Source organism: Mauremys reevesii, linkage group 2, assembly GCF_016161935.1.
Source record: "Mauremys reevesii isolate NIE-2019 linkage group 2, ASM1616193v1, whole genome shotgun sequence".
NCBI lineage: Eukaryota > Metazoa > Chordata > Testudines > Geoemydidae > Mauremys > Mauremys reevesii.
Genome location: NC_052624.1, coordinates 3,735,095 through 3,753,173, shown reverse-complemented (window position 1 = coordinate 3,753,173; position 18,079 = coordinate 3,735,095). Strand labels below are relative to the sequence as shown.

General features: G+C 42.4%; 1 protein-coding gene across 2 annotated transcripts in view; it reads right to left on the bottom strand.

Moving 5' to 3' along the window:
- The window catches only part of SMARCC1 (SWI/SNF related, matrix associated, actin dependent regulator of chromatin subfamily c member 1), a 159,595-nt gene that overhangs the window by 16,778 nt on the left and 124,738 nt on the right, over positions 1–18,079 (bottom strand). For both annotated transcript variants that reach the window (XM_039523511.1, XM_039523512.1), the window contains 2 exons: positions 17,521–17,655; positions 10,561–10,819 (listed from right to left, as the gene is read on the bottom strand). In XM_039523511.1, coding sequence (XP_039379445.1) covers positions 10,561–10,819; positions 17,521–17,655 — 394 coding nt within the window. The remainder of the gene's footprint in view (positions 1–10,560; positions 10,820–17,520; positions 17,656–18,079) is intronic.

Here is an 18,079-nt window from a genome sequence, read left to right as displayed (position 1 = left end):
CGTCAAAGAATTCCCCAATCAATGAAGATTGACCTGTCTGCTGGTTCTCAAGCACTTGTGACAGTGTCTCCAAGCAGTTTCTAAAGGGGGGAGAGGGGAAGAAATGACAAATTCCAACAAACCATCCAGATTCTAAGCCAGCGGTCGGCAACCCTTCAGATGTGGTGTGCTGAGTCTTTATTTATTCACTCTAATTTAAGGTTCCGCATGCCAGTGATACATTTTAACGTTTTTAGAAGGTCTCTTTCTATAAGTCTATAATATATAACTAAACTATTGTTGTATGTAAAGTAAATAAGGTTTTTAAAATGTTTAAGAAGCTTCATTTAAAATTAAAATGCAGAGCCCCCCGGATTGGTGGCCAGGACCTGGCCAGTGTGAGTGCCACTGCAAATCAGCTCACGTGCCGCCTTCGGCATACGTGCCATAGGTTGCCTACCCCTGTTATAAGCCCTTTCTCCCTAGCAACAGAAGCATCTGCAGGCTGCGCCACTGGAACATTTGCAGCAGAGTTCCTCTTCTGAAGCTTCTAAGAGGTTCTCCTTAAAAATACAGCACCACTTGGCCTTTTGTCTGCTTCAACAAACAGAGGGGAGAAACCTGGCAGTTGATCCCATTTTAGGAATGAAGCCTAGGAAAAAATTGTTCCCTAGAAGGAAGATGGGGAGAGTTGATGGGAGAAGAATACTGCTCACTGCTGCACCAACACTTGTTTGCAAGAGATGGGATGATAATAGAGGTGGAAGAGCTGACCTACCTTGCTCTGCTTGCATGGCTAAAAGAGGCTTCATGGCCAAATACATAGAATCCTGAAAATCTGTGTCTATCTGCTTTATATTTGCAGACAGCTGGCTGTGGTATTCGCAGGAAAAGAGTTGCAGATGAACTGTCTCAGACTGGGGGAGAGGTCAGGATCTAGAACCTGCCATTCCTTTGATATTTTGATTTAAGGATTGTTGAAAATGGAGCTCCTGAAGGAGGATGGAACACTATATCTTTTCCTCTCCAAGCCTCTGGAAAAGAACCCATTTATGTGATAGGAAGCCCCTGTAAATGTGTGGAAAAGAAAGATACAGGTTAAGTGCCAGCAGCATGCTCAGTCCTTCACTAACATAAGGAGACATACCTCCTGCCCCATGTGGATTTCCATCCAGTACAGAGACACAGTACACCATGCTGATGGTAGAATTTGGTAGAAGTGTTTGCTAAGGCTTTGTGGAAGAAGGTTTGAGACATTTAGTGGATGAGGACAAAGGACATAAGGTGCTTAACTCTCCTCTTCCTTTTTCCTCTCAATCACTGTATCATTCTTTTTCTAACTGCTCTCCAGTGCAGAAAGGAAACCAGGCTACTAAGTGGTGCATTGTGGCAGCTGCTTTCTCAGGTTAGGAAAGGGGACTAACGAGACGCTGTGAAATGGAAAAGCTTTAGTGGATGTCCCTTTTTCAGCCCCATGTCCACGCAACCTACCAGATGAGCCTGGATCAAAAACTGCAGAGGCTTCCTTTCCCCAGCTTGATCCAGACAGAATCTGGATCCATTATGCAATGAGCCACAATAACAACTGCTGTAATTAGGCTTTGGGAAATGTAAAGCGTCCTAGGAGCAGCAATACACAGTCAAAAGGAACTGAGGCCTTGTGGGTAATTCTGCATTACCCTGGGAGCTCCACTGAGGCAGGTTAGTGAGAAAAGGATCCCCACTCTAGCTTCAGGGGCTACCATCCTACTTTCTCTCAGCATCTGAGCTTGTTGTAAGCCAGGGTTATTTTTTCCTTCTGTTAATAAATGTTTTACAGACTTCAATCATCTTGCTTGGAATCATCTCTTCATCCCCTATCCCAGTCACTTGGGGGACACTCCAAGTACCATTTTGTTCATGGTCTAACGGATTGTAAGTTACTACTTTTTATTCTTTACTAAGAGAAAGAGCGCAGCCAAAAGTGAAGCCTGTTTAATAATGCAGTTGGGAAACAGAGTAAAGTCCACACAGTTAAAGCATACAAACGTCACAAACTTCTCAGGCAATCATACAGTCAACTGAGGAGTTGCATATGGGATAGCCGTACCAATATTTTTTCCCATTCAGGCCCACTTTTTTTCTTCCATGTGTAAATGTGTTTTGACAGCGTGACTTCTGATGTTTCTGTCACTGTTAAACTTCCACCAATGCAAACAATGAGTCACCCTCTTGCAGAAATCTGCCAGACAAGTCACAGTCCACCCAACGGACTCTTTGTAGAATTAACATTATACTGCCGTACTTGTCACTTGGATAGATCACTGTGGGGGAGGCCTACCAGCATTACCGGAGGAGCCCCACACAAACAACAGGCAAGGAAATGGTTTGCTCTTTTTATAGAGTCATTTTAAAGGGGTGTGTTGGGTAAAAGGGCTGGACTCAGTCCTGGAGACCAAAATTCTTTTTCTACAACCCTGGCAGCAACAGCACACGCTTCACCAAACTGCTCTCCTGCCAGTGCACCCTCAGCCCAGACCACAAGGGATTTCCCTTAAGTGTCAGGTGAATTTCATCTCCAGAGACACTACGATCTTTAGCACCTTTGCTAAGATTGTTTACCTGGGTGCTAATAAGCATCTATTGTGGTGAAGTAGATTTGTGATGTGGATGCCTAGCCAATAATTATTTTAAAATCATTAACTTATTTCAGAGAGGCCACCAAAATACCAAAATTTGTTACTGACTGGGCTGAAATATGAATTGGTGATCCAGAGACAAAAGATTCTGTATCTCACTACTGTCACAGGCATGTCCAAGGAGGGAAATATATACATGAGAGGGGAAAGAGATGTAGGTGAAACACATACATCACCCAAATCCTCTTCCCAGTATGGACTGTCTCAATCTACAGCTAAATGGTACACCAAAAAAGGTTAGGATATCAATTTATAATGTGGGGAAAGGTGAAACAACCAAGTGATGTCAGAATGAGCTCAAAGTTTTTACCTTCTTCATACCCACGAAGCTGAAACTATTTTTAACTGGACCAAGAATTCCCTATCATAAAAGTGTTAACAGGATCCATCCCAGAGACATGTGTTAGTAGATTGAGCACAGAACTGGATGTCAAGAATGCTCCATTTTTAATAATGGCTCTACTATTGACTTGCTGCATGGGTTCTAGGTAAGTAATTTCTGTGTCTTGAGTTTTCCTCAGTTATAAAATAGGGATATATGTATCTACAACACAAGGGTGTTGGGATGACTAGATATTTGAACTTCATTTGGAAAATGTAAAGCCCTTTTTAAGTGTTAATTATGACTATGATCTACCTACGCTATGATAAAATGTAAGGTATTCTGAAGCTTCAGATGTAACAGGGAACAGAAGATCTTTTCCTGGAACGATTCTTTGATCCTCAGAAAGTTCACTGTTGATCAGCTGATAACCCTCCTTTCCTCTAATGAGGGGAAGGCTCTTCCCTTCATTCATGTCTAGGAAGTTCCTGAAGGATCCATCAGTTTCAATTACTCTGGTAAAGTCCAATACACCCATTTGCTTACAGTGATACAAGATAAGGTCATGTCTGTTGGGAAAAATATCGTCAACTCCTACCAATCCCCGAATGGAAGGGCTCCCAGATTTGGGCTGATTTCTCTCATTTCACAGACTGGGTCCCACCCACTCTTTTAGGATTGTTGGTATTTAATGGAGGGATCTGTGCACTGTAAAACAGGGCCAAGAAGATCTGCGGGATATACCGGCTGGAGATTCCCAGTTAAGGCAAATAATCTAACATGCAGTGGCTGTCTTTCTCAGAGACCACATTAATGAACAAATCCAAGGCTTTACATAAAAGTTAAGGCCTCCTTTATGAGGAGTTCCATAATTAAATTTAGATGGGAAGTCCCTTGCCTCAGGCATAGAAAGAGGGTCCCTCCAGACTGAAACTCAGCTATTCATCCTCATGGCAGCACATTTGAGACACAATTGAGCTATATCATTCAAAATATTAGATTAGCTTCTTATCTAAATGCCTGCTAGCAGTTTTATACCAAGCTCCCCAAGAGCTCTAGAAAAATCTCATCTATTTGGATTTTAGCCATCCATTTAGTGGCTGCACTGGAAAAGGTAGGCTGAGCAAACAGAGGGTCTGTCTACACTGCAATTAAAAACCTGTGGCTGGCCTGTGCCAGCTGACTTGTGCTCACAAGGCTCAGGCTAACAGGCTGTTTAATAGCAGGTAAGACATTTGGGCTTGGGCTGGAGAACAGGCTCTATAACCAGGCAAGGTGAGAGGTCCCAGAGCTCAGGCTGCAGTCTGAGCCAGAAAATCTGCACTGCAATTAAAAAGCCCCTCGGCTCAAGCCAGCTGGCCTGGGCAGCACCGGGTGTCTAACTGCAGTGTAGACAAACCCAGAGAGGCTTAGTTCCAAAACAATAAGCTTAAAATCCCTTCCAGGCAGGGCCGGCTCTACTGTTTTCGCCGCTCCAAGCAGCGCGCCAAATTGCCGCCACGGATGGCGGGGGCAGTCTGTGCACTGTTAGGGCGGCACGCGCGTTTCCGCGGTGGCGGCAACTTCTGTCTTCAGCCAGAAGACAGAAGCTGCACCGCGACAGACAGCTGAACACAGAAGCTGCCACCGAATTGCCGCAGCCGTGGAAACGGTGTGCCACCCTAACGGCGCATAGACTGCCCCCGTCGTCCGTGGTGGCAATTCGGCGCGCCGCTTGGGGGCAAAAACACACAGACTGCCGCCCCTTGCAGACTGCCGCCCCAAGCCCCAGCTTGGAATGCTGGTGCCTGGAGCCAGCCCTGCTTCCAGGGTATACTGTGTTTTTCTGTTCAGTGAAGTGCCCCTCATCTCAAAGGACTCTAAAGCACTTTATAAACTACATGCAAATATCACTCTACCCAACACAAAAATGCAATAATCTCACAGGTGGAAAGCAACACAGGAGTTAACCTAATGAGACTATAAACTCCTCTGGACAGGGGCTGTATTTTCCTGTGTGCACAGTGCTTAATACAAAGCACAGTCATCCTGACCACACTATTACAGTATTCTTCACTCCATTGTTAGTAGTGTATCAACTGAAAACCGGAAAGGGAGTTTGGGGAGGAAGGGGGGCAGAGTGCTATTACCCAACCTGGAGTTTTTCCAGGACAGCAGGGTTAACAACCTTACTCTTAAATAATACACTGACACTTAACGAGCAGAGGTATTTGGGTGGTCAGTTTTAAACCTGGTCTGAAAGAGGTCATTTTCAGATGGATGAATGCCAGCTGCTAATATATATATTTAAGGGAAACTAAGAATCAGAGAAGGGAAGTGCTTGTGGCTCATACCACCATGAGGTTCACCAAAAATACTCATGTTCTATGATTATGGGCGTTGATGTAGATATCTGGACAGATATATTTGTGGATTAGTTATCCTAGGTCCTGGATGGACATCTGTTGGATGCGTCTATATGCTGTGTTTGTCGAGTTAACTGTCATTGAGGGATCTTCCAACAGAGACCCAAGGTGCCAGGATGCGGCGAGGGGAAGAGAAATCAAGAAGCAAGTTGTCTTCTATGCCTGTTCCACTCAGGTCAACTTGTGAGTCACTGACTCAGAGGACGGGGGGAACCCCCCAACTTGTTGGCTGTGCTTAAGACTGGCCCCAAGGATCATAAAGTTCTAGTTCTGATGCACTCTTGAAACCAGAGATTTATCCCATTTTCCCTTCACTAGGTAAAAAAATTACCCGAAGTTCTCTCAGTTTGTAGCTCGAGAGGGTTTTTTTTGCTACTTAAAATGATGGAGACTCTCCTAGTCTTCCTAGGAGGATATCATAGCAAACTTCTGGATTTCCACCTGAGATTTTGAAGGCATTTAAACCAATTCCCCTCTCTACAAGGACACTACAGGGGAAAGACGAAAGAGGGAGAGAAGTCGATTTTACCCTTGAGTTCTCAAGCAAACAAATCCCTTGAAAGGGCCAAGGATTCTTACCTTTAAGAAAACCGGAATATAGGAATTGCCGTACTGAATCAGATGCAAGATCCACCTAATTCGGTCTTACAGTGATCAACAACAGATGCTTCACAGGAAGGTGCAAGAACCTCACATAGAAGGCAGATGTGGGATTATCAGATATTAGGTCTTATCCTGATCTCTAATAGTTGCAGATTGGCTTAAACCCTGAAACTCTGGTTTAATACCCCTTCCAAAACTTATTCTAACAATTCGGGATATTCTTGATATCCATATAGAATGTACAATACCTTTTTTAATCTTGTGAGGTTTGTGGCCTCAATGACATTTTGTAGCAATGAGTTCCACCATCTAATTACATGTTGTGTGAAAAAAAATATTTCCTTTCATCTGTTTTGAATTTACCATGTTTTAATTTTGTTGAATGCCCCCCGTTCTTGTGTTATAAGATGGAGGAACAGAAGTTCCCAGTCCATTATCTCTTGGACATTATTGTATATACTTCCTTCATGTCCCCTCTTACTCGGATCCTTTTCTAACGTAACAATCCTCATCTTCCCAACCTTGATTCAGTGAAGAGTTTTTTTTCAGGTCCTTGATAATTTTTGCTGCTCTTCTCTGAACCGCCTCCAGTTGTGCAATATTCTTTTTAACACTGAATGGCCAATACCGCACACAGAATTCCAGATGAGACCGCACCACTGATTTATATAAATGTATAATAATATTCTTCACATTATTCACCATCACATTCCTTATGTGTAGCTTAATTTTTTCCTCCAATGCATTTCTTTGCATTTGTCAACCTTGAATTTCTGATTATTCTAGCTGATTTAGGACTCTCTGCAGTTATCACAGTCCTCTCCGGTCCTGTCTGAGCTAAATAAATGTTGTCATCTGCAAAATTTGCCAAGTCACTGTCCACAACCCTCTTTCCATACAATTAAATCTGTTAAAATATGGGACCTAGTACACAACTTTGCAGCCCCTACTAACAACCTTTTACCATGATGAAAACTGACCATTTAATACTCTTTGCCTTCTATCTCCTAGCCACTAGTTTTTGATTCATGACAATACTTTGCCTCTCACCCCATGACTCCTTAGGTTCTTTAGTAGCCTCTTGTAGGACCTTGTCAAAGGCCTTTTAGAAGTTCAAATACATTTTGTCAAACGGTGGTTCTTCATCCACTACTCTACTGATATGATTAGCGAAACGCTATTTTCCTTTGCTGAAACTTCGCTGGTTAGACCTTTTCATGTCATGAGTTTCCAAGTGTTTTTTTTAATAGTTTTTAAATTATCCTTTGAACTGAACTGCCAGATAAAGATGTAAGGCTTAAAGGCTTTTAATTTCCCAGGATCACCCCTAGAACTTTTTAAAAATATAGTTACATTTGCTACCCTTCAATCCTCTGGAACAGCAGCTGGTTTCAATGAAACATTACATATTTTGTTAGCAGCTCAGTTACTTCATCCCTAAGCTCTTTAAGAACTCTTTGATGGACCATCTCTGCCTGTTGATTTATTGCATTTTTATTTATCAATTTGCTTCTGCACCTCAGTCTCATAGTATCTCATCATTATCATTACAAAAGCGTTGGTCCAGGGTAAGAAATTCCATGACATTTTTAGCACCGAAGAAAATGCAAACAAATCATTTAGCTTCTCAGCAACGTCCTTCATTACTTCCCAATTACACACACACACTTCCCGTTTTGGTGCTGGCTTAGCACTTGTATGATGTGCGAACAGAAGAGGGGTGGCCTCACAGTCTTTGAACATTCCAAAATTTGTCACCTTTGATCATTTCATAGTGCCCAACTGGTAGGTGCCTGACTCCTCCTCCTGGTGTGCTAAGAATAAAGCTACTTGGTGGTGCCACCAGTGAGACAAAGGGGTTAACCGCACCAAGGCAGTGACAACCACACTTGGCCTCTCAAATAATTCAAACTCATATAAGCAAATAAATTAAAAATAACTATAAACTTTATCTAAGAATTTGAATAAAGAGAAATATACGAGTAAAAATATTCAATGATTAAGATGATTAGAGATATTTCTAAAGTTTTTTAATTACTATAGGCTATGCTATCAAGCACATTAGGTCACATGACCACACACTCTCTAATGTTCCTAACCAAAAGTGATTCTCCCCTCAGTTTTGTCCATCTCTCCTGTCTCAGGTACCCAGATGGTGCATATGGAGATGTGTTAGGCCCATAAGGAAATGCTGTTAGAAACACACTTTAGAATCAGAAATGTAGGGCTGGAAGGGACCTCGAGAAGTCATCAACTCCAGAGCCCTGTGATGTGGTAGAACCAAGTAAACGTAGACCATCCTTGACAGATGTTTGTCCAACTTGTTTTTAAAAGCTTCCAATGATGGGACTCTATGACCTCCCTTGGAAACCTATTCTAGAGCTTAATGATCCTTATAGTTAGAAAGTTTTTCTGAATATCTACCCTAAAGTTCTCTTGTGGCAGATTAAGCCCATTACTTTTTGTCCTACCTTTAGAGGACATGGAGAACAACTCATCACGGTCCTCTTTATAACAGCCCTTAACATATTGGACTTAGGTCCACTCTCAATCTTCTTTTGTCAAGACTAAACACACTTATAGGTCAGGTTTTCTAAACCTTTCATCATTTTTGTTGCTCTCCTCTGGACTCTTTCCAATTTGTCCACATCTTTCCTAATTTCTCTATTATTTATTGCCTGTTGTAATGTATTCTTTTTATTGGCTTCACTAGCATTACATCTCCAAAATTTGAAGGATTTCTGTTTGGCTATAAAAAAATAAATAAAAATCTCTTGAACCTAATCTTGTGGTGCTTGCTCCAAACATTACAGTATTACTATTGTAAAATGCCGTATTTTGGACTATTACTGAAGAATACAGTAACACTTTTTATAAGGTAACTAAGATGAACCCGATTATTTAACTAGCTGGAGTTTTCCCTTTACGAAACCACAGATCCACTCTGGTCTTTGACCTTCTCTTCTGTTCTTCTAAAGAACCTCATTTTTTCAGGGGATTGGGAAGAGAAGAGACTAATGGTGGGCTCCAGAGATGGACGTGGTTTCAATTTAATGAAAACCACGTGGATCACTTTGACCATCACTTTGCTCATCCGATGGACCATTTATTCTAATTGTAACAGGGGAAGAGTAGCAGAATAAATCCATGATTTATCATAGTACTATAATTTGTCTTCATTGTCCTCCTATTTCTGAAGCTCACAACTCTGGGTTATCATGGATTCTTATGTCTTCCGCTCCTCACAAACAGGCTCTCTCTAAATCTTGTCATTTCACTCTAAAACATTTCTAAAATCTGTTCTTTCCTTCATAGTCCCATATCATAACTCTCATATTTGAGCTACTACAACCTTCCCTATCATCACTCCATCTGTTTATCCTTCCTGATATATACTTCTCCACTCTTCAGTCTAAAATCCAGAAGCTAAAATAATTTCCTTCCAGATGCTCTGACCAAGTCACCACTTTCCGAACCCAAAGACCTTCGGTGTCTCCCTATCATTGAATCGTAGGACTGGAAGGACCTTGAGAGGTCATCTAGTCCAATCCTCTGCACTCATGGCAAGTCTAAGTATTACCTAGACCATCCCTGACAGGTGTTTGAGTAACCTGCTCTTAAAAATCTCCAGTGGCGGAAATTCCACAACATTCCTAGTCAATATATTCCAATGCTTAACCACCCTGACAGGAACCTTTTCCTAATGTCCAACCTAAACTGCCTTTGCTGCAATTTAAGCCCATTGGTTCTTGCCCTAGCCTCAGAGGTTAAGAACAATTTTTCTCCCTCCTCCTTGAAAACTTATGTCCCCTCTCAGTCTTCTCTTCTCCAGACTAAACAAACCCAGTTTTTTCAAACTTCCCTTATAGGTCATATTTTCTAGATCTTTAATAATTTTTGTTGCTCTTCTCTGGACTTTCTCAAATTTGTCCACATCTTTCCTGAAACGTGGTGCCCAGAACTTAACAGAATACGCCAATTGAGGCCTAATCAGCACAGAGTACAGCAGAATTACTTCTTGTGTCTTGCTTACAACACTCCTGATAGTACATCCCAGAATGATGTATGCTTTTTTTTGCAACAGCGTGACACTGTTGACTCATATTTAGCATGTTATCCAGTATGACCCCCATATGAGCTGTATTAGCTCATATAGCCTACAGTTATGCCAAGTCACAGACGTTACCACACAAAACTGCATCATATGTGAATAATGTTATCCATTCTGGCCTCAAAGTGCATTTCTCTTTTATAATAAGAGGCACCCTTTATATGAAACACACACAATACATTAAATAAGTACACAAGCAGATGTGTAGTTTCGTCAGTTTGAGCACTGGCCTGCTAAACCCAGGGTTGTGAGTTCAATCCTTGAGGGGGCCACTTAGGGATCTAGGGCAAAATCAGTACTTGGTCCTGCTAGTGAAGGCAGGGGGCTGGACTCGATGACCTTTCGGGGTCTCTTCCAGTTCTAGGAGATTGGTATATCTCCATATATTTTTATTTTTTATCCGTCATCACTTCTTCCTCTGGTTTTAATTAATCATGACGATCTTCTCTTACAAACTCTTACCTGGCTGTGGTGGATGAGGTGGGGGCATCTGGTGGTGCATCATAGGGTATGGAGGGGGCTGCTGATGAGGCAGCATGCCTGGATGACCCGGTGCCCCAAGTGGGTTCATGCCAGGCCCACTGGAATGCTGGTGTGATTGTTGTGTGTTCTGACTGTGCTGCTGCTCCATTTGCTGGCGGGCCCTTAATTCTGCATATTTCAGCTGCTCCATGTGGAAGTTCTGTCGTTCCGTCAGCAACTGCTGCCTCTGCTGTTCTAACTGCAGTCAAGAGAAAAAACATTCAATTTAGAAATATGAAAAAATGTAAGAAGTGCTCCCCACAATGCTAGAAATTCTTATTACCAATTAGCAACTTACCTGCTCAGCTCACCACTATTTTCCAGTCAGGATGACAATATGTGCCGTTAAAAAGGAATATTGTCCGTTACCACCAACAGCAGATAGTTAACTCTACTATGGTGTTTCCGTTCCAGGGAACACCATGGCACAACAACTACAATTTAACCCAAGATAGACTGTAAATGTTCACCTCCTCTCAATTCTGCGTGCCATCACTCTCTCCTCTGATCCAGTTTCCTCCCCATGTTGCACTGAGGAAAAGACAATCCCTAAGAAGGAATTGGATACAACCAGAGGAGTTTTCTATGGAAAGACTTTACCACTGAATTCTGCCCCAACATGGGCTCACAAAGTTCATACGGGATCCTAATTCTCTGCCTAGATTTCCAGAGTGAAATCTATGCCTCAAGGCACCCCCTTAACCATTGATTTGGATTGCTGAGGCTAATACTGTTTCATGTTTGGACCAGCTGCCTTTTCCTTGAACTTTTTAAAAACAAGTTGTTATTGTGCTTTCAGTACAAAGCTTTGTAACAAGTAACCTAGATGCTGAATAAATAAGCCATCTGCAGAAGATACTTCTTACTATGGGGCTGTTACTATGCTGATCTTCTCATTATGGTTAGAAAAGCTCATGTTTAAATCTTAGCTAACTCTAAGCCCAGCAAAGTGTAACAGATAAGTGTGTCCTTGTACCGCTAAAACTCCACCAGAGAGGTCCTTTGGGGCCATCTGCCTGTCCCAAGTCAGGAGTTAACAAAGACTTTTAGCCTGATCACCCTTCTTGCAGCCAGGAGGATTACCATCGGCGCAGAGATGAGGTCCCAGGATCATCACAGCATCCTTCAGAACTACAACAGACTCAGACTCTCCCAGACAAAGACATTAGATTGAACAGACCAGCACTTGATGAGTGCAGTCCTTCACGAAGGATTCTCCAGATCCGGAAGAAATTTGTACCGCTAAACGTTTTAATCTAGTTGAGGTATACAGCAAAATAGCTTTCACCAGATCCATCCAAACCCCCTTCTGTTCAGTTAGTCATGGAAGAAAAGCAAAAATGTGGGGAAATGGGATTCTGGAAAGTCACCTATGAAGTTTACCCGCTTGACAACATTATTTTAAAACACATCCACCCTGCTAGCCAGGAAGCTGATCAGAGACCAAATACCAGCCTCTGAGACACGCTACTCATAAATTCCTTTCCCATAAGAACATAAGAACGGCCGTACCGAGTCAGACCAAAGGTCCATCTAGCCCAGTATCTGTCTACCGACAGTGGCCAATGCCAGGTGCCCCAGAGGGAGTGAACCTAACAGGCAATGATCAAGTGATCTCTCTCCTGCCATCCATCTCCATCCTCTGACTAACAGAGGCTAGGGACACCATTCTTACCCATCCTAGCTAATAGCCATTTATGGACTTAGCCACCATGAATTTATCCAGTCCCCTTTTAAACATTGTTATAGTCCTAGCCTTCACAACCTCCTCAGGTAAGGAGTTCCACAAGTTGACTGTGTGCTGCGTGAAGAAGAACTTCCTTTTATTTGTTTTAAACCTGCTGCCTATTAATTTCATTTGGTGACCCCTAGTTCTTGTATTATGGGAATAAGTAAATAACTTTTCCTTATCCACTTTCTCAACATCACTCATGATTTTATATACCTCTATCATATCCCCCCTTAGTCTTCTCTTTTCCAAGCTGAAGAGTCCTAGCCTCTTTAATCTTTCCTCGTATGGGACCCTCTCCAAACCCCTAATCATTTTAGTTGCCCTTTTCTGAACCTTTTCTAGTGCTAGAATATCTTTTTTGAGGTGGGGAGACCACATCTGTACACAGTTTCTTTGCAATCTCAACACAGGTGTTATGCTCTGTGAAGATGAACTGCCATGTCTAGATACAAACTAAAAACTCTTCTCTCTCTTCCCCAGGAAGAATGAAACAAAAGAGAGATGATGTGATTTTTCAATAAAACCCAAAACATCCTCTCCGCCCCAGAAGCTAAATGCCCGTTCAAATAGAAGCATTTAAAGCTACAATACAAACTATGGGGTCTAAAGAACAGTTTGTCTGCATTCAGAGTCCTTTGCTCATTGCAAACATACTTTAAGATTTCTAGAAGAACTCCACTCCACAAAACATTATGCAGCAGACTGTTCACTACCAAAGTGTGAGTGAAAAACCATTCAGCCACAGAGCATTCACCAGCAGAACCAGATGGGGACCAGAGCCAATGAATAATGCATAGCTCTTGTGGGGGGCTGTTTTTCAACATGTAATGACCACAATGTGTTTATTCATGCTGTCATGATTTCTTTGTCCTTGACCAATTTGACACTTTACCAGGAGGAACCTGATACAATGAAAAGACAAAAACACCAATGGTGTAATGATTCATGTGTGAAAACAGAAACAATAGGTGGCAGGCAGTTCACAGCAAAATTGCTTTAAGGGCTCTGAGAGCAACGCTTAATAAAAAGAGATACCACTGCAGCTTACTTTTATATTCTAACACATTCCTGATTCTCCATCTGCAGGCCACCTTCTCTTGTTGCAAAACATGTAAAGAGGGCAATCCAGTAGAATGTCATTACAAACTTTCCCACAATGCAAACAAACATCTAGCAATATGCATGAGATCTAAAAGCTGCTGAAAGCTTTTCCTCAACACATTTCCCCCACTGGTTTGGCAAAAAGGATACGGGGACAAGAACAGAAAGTCCCACAAAAGAGACTCATGAAAGTTGAAGGGTCATGTGAAACATACATGAGCTGTGATGCAAGTCAGGCCTAAAATTGACTCTCAGCCCAACATAGCAGGTTCCACATGCTAGCTCGGAAACTGCTAAGCCACTCTCCATGAGAAGTGCAAAAAAAAAAAAAAAAAGACATGTAACATATTATGTCCATAGAATTAGGCTTCAGGAGGGTTTGTCATCAAATACACATAGGTTTTCCGTCGAGGCAGATCAGTACATCAGTACACATGCATTTAACTTCCAATTCTCAGAGCCAGGTGATAACCTGACAATGACAAATCATACAGGAGCTAAATTAGATTGTCTCAGTCTGGATCAGAGTGCACATCTGTCCACATCACAAACCAGTGCATGAACAACTTGACTCATGGAGGTGACATGAAATGGAAAAAAAGTGCTATGTCCAGGAGTGACAAAAGGTTCTTCAGTATATTTGCTGTAAACATCTACAACAGAAAAAGGTTTAGGCATAATGTTTTCAAGCTGCCTCAAAATGATGCACAATTAGAAATGACTTATAAATATCTAATATGTGCACACTATAGCAGCCATAATTGGTTCATCATTCTACCTCCTACACTGTCTTTCCATGACAGTAAAAAGACTGCATTCATTCATATGTTACCACAATTTCTGGGTCAACAATGCTGCTATCAATAGAATCTCCAGTTACACATAATCAGCGCTGACAGCACTGAAATAGCTTCAGATTACAAATAGAACAAAATGTGTTATGCATAAAACCTCCTCCCTCCTACCCCCCAACCCCACTTGCAGATTTCTTTTAACAGTTACAAGCGGGTGACCTTTACTATAATAGAGGGCTGAGACAACTCAAGTGGAGTTGAATGGACATGTGGGTATGGAACCTGCCAAAATACTGAGGAACTTCTGTTTTGGTTACATTTAATTACTCCACTAAATATCCAGAGTGTCAGTGGAATAAAACTGAATTTTGGCCACCAGGAGCCAGGGGGGAACTTATACAGAGTGTTAAAAAAGAAAATGTCAGGCTGCCAGAAAATGAAGAAAAGAAAGAAAAAGGATGTCACTGTAATGGAGTTTTTCCCCTAAAGATAAGAAAATCTACAGAGAACCTTTTCAACTTAGTTACGGCCATTTCTTTAGTTGCCAATCAGTGTCAGATGCAGACACACACAGTGCAACAGCTGAGGATACTAGGCAAAGAAGAATCTCTTGTTGACATTCTATTCCGATAAAAGACCACAGTTTGTCAAACTCTATCAGTCTGACTAATGCTAAGATGTGGATGTAAATTCCACTAAATTCACATGTGAGGACTGCCACAATGTCACAGGAATTGCATCCATATCCCCCCTCCCCCCCCAACACACAACCCCACCTTGGCAATCCACTCCAAGAGTGTCCAATAAGATCTCCAGCTGTCACACATATCTGGGCAGGGACCCTTGTCCCACTGCCTTCTGACTGACGATTTTAAGGCTGCACAGCTCCCTGCCTTACACTGTGATATCCTCGGCAAACCAGTCTCCTAAAGGCCAGCCCCTGTGCAATGCTCTCCAAGGACCATGAACAGGGTGTTGCCAGCAGTTACAAGTTACCATGCTGCTCTGTCTATGCAAGCACATTTATTTTTTCTCCAAATCTGCAAGGGTTGGAGCACCCCTTGGACAGAAAGTCCTGACAGTTTGCTGGATCAGAAAGAAAGCCCTGAAAGCGCATATATATATATATATATATATATATAAAACCAAAAGGCTTGTCTTTGTTTCCTTGTTTCTGGAAAATCCAGCTTGAATGAGGGAGTCTGTGCAAACCACTGCATGGTATGTACCTCTCTAGAGTTATTTAGTTTCAGTGATTCACCTTAATCACATCCCACTGTTTTTAGTTCCTGTAGGAGCTGTGGTAACCCTCCCCCCTGGAGTAGAACACAATCATACAGAAACCATTTGTAGATTTAATACAGTACAGCCTACTGTTGCAATATCTGTCACAAGGGCAGGTATGGAAAACCCAGGAATTACAGGTAAATATCCCATAACCTCATCTACTTCTATCATCACGCTGCCCACAAAGAGAAAAAACAAACTACTCCACCAGGATATGCAAAAAACGTGATGAAAAATTTAACTTTGAGCTCACCGCTGAAGTAGTCAAAAGGATACCATGTCTCTTTCAAAAAAAACCAAAAAAAACAGCTGATCAATATATTAGAGGCTGATTCAGTGAATGCTGCATATCCTGCAAAGACAATCTCTCTTCCCCTGGTATGTCTTATTCTAATTGTGCACAGCAAAGAAATTACTGAGTGTTAAAACAAGGGACTCAAGAAGCCACCAAAAAAATCATTAGTTTATTACTATTAATTTGTATTAGGACTGTCACATTTCAAATTATCAGAAACTAAACTAAACCTGTGTCCTAGTCCCTAATATTATGCTAAGTCTCTTCCCAAGACAGAATGCTGATTCTTTGATCAGTAATCACCTTATCTTGCTGCTCAACTCCTCCTCTTTTCCCTCCATTGTCTCTACTCATTGCCTTCCATGTCCATCTGAGCATGTTCCCAGAGCAGTGTCTTCCTGGCCCCCTCTCCTCTGTTCCATTTTCTTAGCGTCTTTTTTTTTTTTTTACACCCTTTTTGACCTGCCATTTTCCTATTATTTCTCATCATTCCCCTCTGTGCCTATGACTGCATCCTCCTCTTTGCTCTCCCCCTTCTTAGAGCTGCCCATTCTTCCTCCAGCTCAGAGATCTGTTACCTACTCAGGGAGTTCCTCCACAGCGTAAAGTGCACTGTATAGACCAGGGAGCTGAATGCTGCCCACAGGAGTGCACCCACTCTGCTACTCAGGTTGAGTAGAATACTGACTAAAAGCACAGAGGAAGTGAGAACCTCAGGAGAGGTGGAAGAGCAACTCCCCACAAAAGAATTGGAGAAGCAGATTGAAAGACCAAACTAGGTGTTTGATCTAAAACCAAGGTAGCACAGGAAAGGCAGAGGGTTGGTTTCCTAGAGACCATACCCCCAACTCCATTCCCTGTGGAGGAAAGAATAGCCATCCTTGAATTACAAATTGCTCCTCTCCCCCTACTCATCAGATGTAATCTCTGCACAGGCTCTGTAAATCTTCATCCCAGAATGAATACAGGGTGGGAACAAGAGGCAAATTAGGGGCCAACGCATAATAGATACACTTCTACCCCGCTATAACGCGATCTGATATAACATGAATTTGGATATAATGCGGTAAAGCAGCACTCCGGGAGGTGCGGGGCTGCGTGCTCCAGAAGATCAAAGAAAATTCGATGTAACGCGGTTTCATCTATAACGTGGTAAGATTTTTTGGTTCCCGAGGACAGCGTTACATTGGGGTAGAGGTGTAATCCTAACTCACTCTTTTACATTACAGAGGAGATCCTGGGTAGACACATCAGAGAGGTGAATTAAACAGCTTCATGTGGGTAACTATGAGGGTATGTCTATACTGCAGTTAGACAGCAGTGGCTGGCCAGTGCCAGCTGATTCTGCTGACACTAAGGGGCTGTTTAATTGCAGTTTAGACATTTGGGCTCTGTCCAAACTCTGGGACCTTTTCACCTGACAGGGTCCTAGAGCCCGGGCTCCAGCCCAAGCACGAACATCCACACCAAAGTTAAACAGCCCCTTAGCCCGAGCCTGAGTCAGTTGGCATGGGCCAGCCGTGGGTTTTTAATTGCAGTGTAGATATACCCTAGGTGAGCTAATGAGAGCTATATATCTAAAGGGTTAGGAACAGATGAAATTGCTAGTACACCAGCTATTCTGACACGCAGAGACCTCTCTAGCCATTGGTTTGCTTTAGGATATCAGAGAATTAGTCTCCTGCACTTACTGCCTCTTTCTCTCTGTCCATGATTGTTTCCAGCTCTTCAAAATGACGAAGTTTGATCTCCAGTTTCTTCATTTGTGTTTCCACCAAGAGGGCTACCAAGGACTTGATCTTTCGCTCTTCCACTGCTGCTAGGTGCTGAGGATAAAAAACACACAAGTTAGCGCCCTCCGGCACACACAACCTTTACAAAATAGACAGTTCAGTGCTTTAAGGGATTGAATAACCAAGTGTGAATTGTGTCCTAGCTTTTCCATTTGTTCACTTAAACTAAATATTTATTTTCTTTTCATTTTCAATCCTCTATCTTCACAATGATAATCCTCCCAGTATTTCTGAAGTCTTTAGTCAAAGTAGATAGATGTTAAATGAATACTATACAAGCTCACTCCCCCTAGACCAGGGGTAGGCAACCTTTGAGAAGTGGTGTGCCAAGCCTTCATTAATTAAAGGTTTCACGTGGGATCCCAGCTGGCAGGGGCCAGCGGACAGCACCCCAGACTGGCAGCGCAGGTGGCAGATGAAACCCCAGACTGGCAGCGGGCTCAGCCCGCTGCTGGTC